Source organism: Otolemur garnettii, unplaced genomic scaffold (assembly GCF_000181295.1).
Source record: "Otolemur garnettii isolate 467f Iridium unplaced genomic scaffold, OtoGar3 scaffold00104, whole genome shotgun sequence".
Lineage (NCBI taxonomy): Eukaryota > Metazoa > Chordata > Mammalia > Primates > Galagidae > Otolemur > Otolemur garnettii.
Window position 1 is genome coordinate 1,601,514 of NW_003852499.1, and position 6,193 is coordinate 1,607,706.

Below are 6,193 nucleotides of genomic sequence, written 5' to 3' on the forward strand. Positions count from 1 at the left end.
CAACACCCGGCTATATTTTGGTTGCAGTCATCATTGTTTCTGGCAGGCCAGGGCTGGATTTGAACCTGCCAGCTCAGGTGTACATGGCTGGCACCTTAGCCACTTGAGCCACAGGTGCCGAGCCATCTTTTTTTTTTAGAGACAGAGTGTCACTTTGTTGCCCTCGGTAGAGTGCTGTGTCATCACAGCTCACAGCAAACTCCAGCTCCTGGGCTGGAGGTTCTCTTGCCTCAGCCTTCCGAGTAGCTGGGACTACAGGTGCCCACCATAACGCCCAGCTATTTTTTTGTTGCAGTTTGGCTGGGGCCAGGTTTGAACCCACCACCCTCAGTGTATGGGGCCAGTGCCCTACTCACTGAGCCACAGGCACGGCCCAGAACTCTCTTTTTTAACCTCATAAGGAAAATATCAAGTCCCCTTCCCTCTACTAAAGGACCAAAGGCAGGTTCCAAGCTCTTGGATAAGTGTCTGTCTTGGGCATGAAAAACGCAGGAAGAATTCAAATGAGCAAGACAGCAAAGAGGATGTCAACTCCTGCCCCTATGGACATTGCCCTTGCAGAGCTCCAGCTAGGCCAAATAACAGGGCCCTCCTCCTAACAGGGCTCCTGAACACACTGGAGGGGGTGAGGCAATACCTTGGTTTCTGAGGAATTAAGCCCTTCATAACTGGATGACAGCCCTTTAGCAACCAGAGCATGGTGGCAAGGTGCATACTCAGCACTCATCTGGGCTCACATGACTTCATCTGCCCCTTCAGTTCCACACCATGACCAGCAGTCCAAAGCCCAAAAGCCACTGCCCCTGCCTTCCATGGTTCTAATTGCGAGGCTTGATAATCATACCCAGGCACTGCCCTCTCCCCTCTAAATTCTCCCCTCCCATGATGGGACAAGTCATGGATGTTTATCTTCATATAGTCTCCCTGAAAAAACTGAGGCAGGACTAGAACGCAGAAATACTGACTCCCAAACCCTGCAATCCTCCCACTAGATGGCAATATCTCCCCAAAACTGCCCCATAAACCAAGATAAGGGGGCAAATCCCTTTATATAATAATGGCCAATTATTTACAGAACAGGCACTCTGCTAGGCATTTGACCTGGATTCTATCATAAAGTTATCATAACAATTTTATGAGTAAGATGCTATTGTTATCTCTGCTCCACAGCATTAAATTAATGCTAAAAAGCCAGCAGTAGACCCTACATCCTTAACCATTATGCCTTCATTGCCTCTCAATTAATCTGTATTTTTAAATACCTAATATATACCTAAACCTTGAAATAACGTATGATATCTCTTTTAAGTAATTCAAAATAATTCACTTTAGAAGTCAGAGGTCAATAAACTTTTTCTATGAAGGACCAGGCACTAAATATTTTTGGCTTTGGGGGCTACACAGTCTCTCCCATAACTACTCAGTTCTGCCACGATAGTGTAGATGCAGCCATGAACAATATGTAAATGAATGGTGTAGAGATAATCACCCCATGCTCAGACATGGCAGTTCGCTTCAATGTGCTTTTCAGAATGGGCATAGCTATGTCCCAATGTAGCAGGCCAAGGACTCTACATTGTCAAGTCTTAGATTTAGATCACCATATCTGACCTTGCAAGAGCGTGGAGAAACAAGATTAGAAACAAGTTAAGCAACCAGAAGTACTGGTAGTTATTTGTGCAAGGTCATTCACACAACTGAGTCAGAGTTAATGTCATATCTCCCAGTTCCCAATCCTCTCTGTCCCACTTTAAATACTTATCAATCTAGAGGCACAAAGAAGACCAAAACTCAAAAATCCTGAAAGTGTGACTTGGTAGAAAGAACAATGAATTGGATGCTGAGACACCTGAGTCTAGTCCAGGCTCTGTCATCAATATTGCTATGTGACTTTAGTAGTCAATTGTCCTCTGTGGCTGGGGTGGGGTGGGGGCAGTTTCCCCACCCATGAAATCAGGGAAGTGTGCCCGGCCCTAGGTGACATGTTAGGTCAAAGAGTTGTGACACTGTCTGACTCTGCTCCATGATTTGTCCCACCCCATCCAACACTCACTTGACAGCAGTGGTGAGGCGCAGGGGCCTGACGCCAGGTGTGGCAAAGCGCAGAGTATTCATGTAAGCCACATGCTGCAGGGCATGGTTGAAGGTCTCCACATCATCCCCCTCCAGGGTGAGCAGGGACTGCGAGGGGTTCACGTGGACCTGGGCCCCAGACACAGACACAGCTGACAGCAGGGCCAGGAGTGGGGAGAGGGGGTAAAGGTATAGAGGTGGGGCAGGGGTAGGGGGCAGGGGGCAGGGGGCATGCCAGGATTGAGAGGGCTAGAGGATGGGGCTATACCTTCATGCCTTTGCCCAGGCTCTCGAAATCCCTATAGTCCAGCCCCTCCCGACATGCATAGAGGCACTCGATGACCTCACGGCTCTCCAGGCGACCTGAACGCACGCTGAAACCAGCCAGGTAGCCATGGAAGTAGTGGTGGATCGGCAAAGGATCTCCTAGGGCAGGAACACAGGAGCGGGATGGCAGTGAGAGGAGGTGAGAGGAGAGGCGGAAGGAATAAGGGCAGGAGAGCTGAGAGAAAGGGAAAAGAGAGAAAGAGCAGAAAAATTGAGAAAGAAAAATGAAAAAGAGAGATGTGGAACCCCCAAAAAGGAAAAAAGAGATGAGAAGAAAGAGAAGCGAGAACAAGAAGGAAGTTGGAGAAAGGAGAGAGATGAGACAAAAGAAGACAGAATAAAACCTGGGGCAGAAGAGTGAAAAATAGAAACAATGGAAATGAGAAAAGCTCTCAGTAGAGGGAGAAAGGGGAAAGGGAAACCAGGACCTTTCCTTTAAGAAGGAAAGAAGAGAAATGAGGAAAAAAGGGGAAGGCAGCAAGGAAGGGTATCTTAACAGTGACATGCAAGGAGACCAGGATGAATGTGAGTGAGCTTCACAGATGCACAGATCTCCCCCTCGTGCATGTCTGACCTCTGCCACTTCCCTCTGCTATGTGGAAAGCCAGCAAGAGAACCCCTTACTTTATCTGTGGGCAAGAATGGACACCTAGAATCCAACCAAGTATACTGCTCCAAAGAGACCCTGCATTCTGTATTTATCAGAGACTTTGCCCCCCAGGTGGCATAACCAGCAGCAACTAGCAAGTCTGGATAGGATTTGTGGTGGAGAAGCGGGCACAGAACAAAAGTTGAGATAAGAACTCTGGTCTCCAGTTCTTACACACAAAGTACCTTGTGTGGTGTCTGTACTGTTGTCTCCTTTTTCCTTCTCTTTGTTCTTCTCCTCTGGAAACCAAAATAATAATAAGAAGAAGAACAACAACAATAGCAGGGAGCTCGGTGTTGTGGGGACAGGTTGACAAAGAGCAATAAGTCATTCCCATGAGTCTTGACATGTCCATGTTGGACTTACAGCTTCTCAGCTGAGTCCCAAACCTTCTTTTGTCATGTCCCAATCTCTCCAGCCTCTAGTATAGACAAACCTCCAAGTATGACACCCCTACACACACACACACACACACACAAACACACACACATGCACACACACACACCCCTGCTCACAGAAATAAAAATGAAAGAAATGGCTTAAAAGTAGGAAGACTAACAATAAATTTAAAAAAAAAAAAGTAGGAAGACTGAGGACTCTCTGAAAGGTAACTCTCCTCCAGCAGGGGGATGGGCTATAAAAATAATCATCACTTTGATGGAACAAAGTGGAAATTGACTGATTCTATAGAGAGATTCTAGGGACAACTGAGAAGTTAATTCTCCCAAGTCGGAGGTGACAACTTATTGGATAGATGGGAGATATGGGAGGCCATGGTTCCCTCCAGTGGAGATCTTTCAGAGTCACCCTGCCCGACCACAGGGAGATATATATGGTGGCCTCAGCTGCAAAGTCAGGCTGCCCTTGTTCCTCACCAGCCCACCTGCTTTTGCTAGTCCTAAAACACTAGATTCTTCACTGAGAAGCTCAGAGGTACTTACCAGTCCAGCAGGCTCCAATCATGAGAGCAGGTTCCCTTCTGGGTGGGTGGATGAGGCCATTGTCATGGATAAGGGCAGGGTCAAAGGAGATGCCATCAGCATAGAGTGTAACAGTGGGGAACTCAAGGTTCAGAGCATAGTGGTGCCACTCATCATCACACACCTGCAGAGTAGGGTAAGGCAGGAGACTCTCAGGTACTTCTTCCCCAAGGAGCTCACCTCAGGCACTGCACCATTTCCTGAGATATGGGAACAGTCCCCCATATTCCCAGTTCTGCCAACAGGGCTAACTAATGAATTCTGCCCACCCAGCTCAAGGAACAACACCATTGTCCAAACCAAATATTACACTCTTCAGGTAAATCTTTAAAGCTATAACTATTGCTAAGAGGAATAACACACTGTGTCATATATAAATTTTTCCAAAAAAATTACACATTAAGTATGCGGGCTGGGCACAGTGGCTAACACGTATAATCCTAGCTAGCACTCTGGGAAGCCAATGGGGATCACTTGAGCTCAGGAGTTTGAAATCAGTCTGAAGAAAGCAAGACCTCACCTCTACTTAAAAAAAAAAAAAAGTAGAAAAATTAACCTGAGGCAGGAGGATTTCTCAAACCCAGGAGTTTTAGGCTGCTATGAGCTAGGCTGAGGCCATGGCATTCTAGCCTAGGGCAAGAGAGTGAGACTCTGCCTCAAAAAATAAATAAATACATAAATATCTCTGAAAAGCTAGAAAAGAACAAATAAAATCCAAAGAAAAGGAAAAAGATAACCATATTATGTAGGTATGTATGTATACATGCAAGTAAGGTATGGGCACCTCCAGGGTACTTTCTACCCAACAGAAATCACTAAAACAAATGTTAACTTTTCCTTTGCTGTTTCTCCTCTAGTCAGCCCAGATGCGCGCAAAGGGATGTTCAGAAAGAGGAGGGGTGAAGAGTCCTCTGACTTATCAAATTCCAAATGTTGGTGTCCCTCGAGGCGCAGACCTAGATCACTTCCCTTTCCTCTCTGTGCTCTCTTCCTACAGCTACCTCATCTGTTTCCATTCATTCAGATACCACGTTTATGCTGATAACTCTAGAATCTACATCCCTAGCTCAGAGCTCTCCGCTGAATGCTGGGCTCTCCACACGGATGTCTCACAAGTAACTCAAATCCAACATATATGAGATGTAGGTCCATGCCCCTCTCAACTCCCTCAGTTTCCCCCAAGAGTATAAATATTCTGTTACCCTTCCAGTTTCTCAAGTGGATGATGCAGGAGGCATCTTTGATCCTTCCCTTTCCCTATCCTCTACATCCAGTCCCTCAGCAGGTGCTGTGATCCCAGATCCAAACAAAACCACAAGCTGTGGGTTTCTGTGTAGGTCTCTCCACCTCCATTGCCACAACTCAGTCAAGTCCCCAGTCCCTTCTATGTGGGCTGCTGCGATCAGCCTGTCTACTGCCATTCTTATGTCTCTCCAACATATTCCTCCCACAGTTGCCAAAGGGATCTTGTTAAAATGCAAATCTGATCAGGTCATGCCCCTGCTTTACATCCTTTAAAAAAGGCTTCCCATTTCTCATAGAACAAAAATCAAACCCCTGCTACAACTCCCTCACTACCATCTCTCCAACCTCATCTCCAGTCTTGTCCACTCACCCCAACCTCAGTGGCCTTCTTTCCAGGCTTGGAATGTGCCAAGGTCTTTCTCGCCTCAGGGCCTTTGCATCTGCTCATCCCTTCCCTGGAACACTTCCTACTCTCTTCCCACAGCCAACTGTCTCATCCTTTAGGACTAAGCTTAACTTTCACCTTAGTTTGACTTCCCCGAGCATCCAATCTAAGGTGAATTCCCTTCTCCTTGCTTTCCCCCAATCTCTACCCCAGTCCCTTCCTTGCTTCTTCCAGAGTATCAATCACAATGTATCATTTTTACATACCTATTTACTTTTTTTAAATCTATCTCTTGGCTGGGCGCCTGTGGCTCAACCTAAGGTGGTGGGTTCAAATCCAGCCCAGGCCTGCCAAACAACAACAGCTACAACCAAAAATAAAAAACAGCCGGGCATTGTGGTGGACGCCTGTGGTCCCAGCTACTTGGGAGGTGGAGGCAGGAGACTCACTTAAGCCCAGAAGTTGGAGGTTGCTGTGAGCTGTGATGCCATAGCACTCTACCCAGGGGGACAGCTTGAGGCTCTGTCTCAAAAA

At 46.8% G+C, this 6,193-nt stretch overlaps 1 protein-coding gene across 1 annotated transcript in view; it reads right to left on the reverse strand.

Annotated features, from left to right (window-relative positions):
* The window catches only part of CLSTN3 (calsyntenin 3), a 30,202-nt gene that overhangs the window by 14,604 nt on the left and 9,405 nt on the right, over positions 1-6,193 (reverse strand). The window contains exons 9-12 of the mRNA XM_003796375.3: positions 3,991-4,153; positions 3,235-3,288; positions 2,342-2,499; positions 2,054-2,202 (exon numbers count right to left, since the gene is read on the reverse strand). Of these exons, the coding sequence (XP_003796423.1) occupies positions 2,054-2,202; positions 2,342-2,499; positions 3,235-3,288; positions 3,991-4,153 (524 nt within the window). The remainder of the gene's footprint in view (positions 1-2,053; positions 2,203-2,341; positions 2,500-3,234; positions 3,289-3,990; positions 4,154-6,193) is intronic.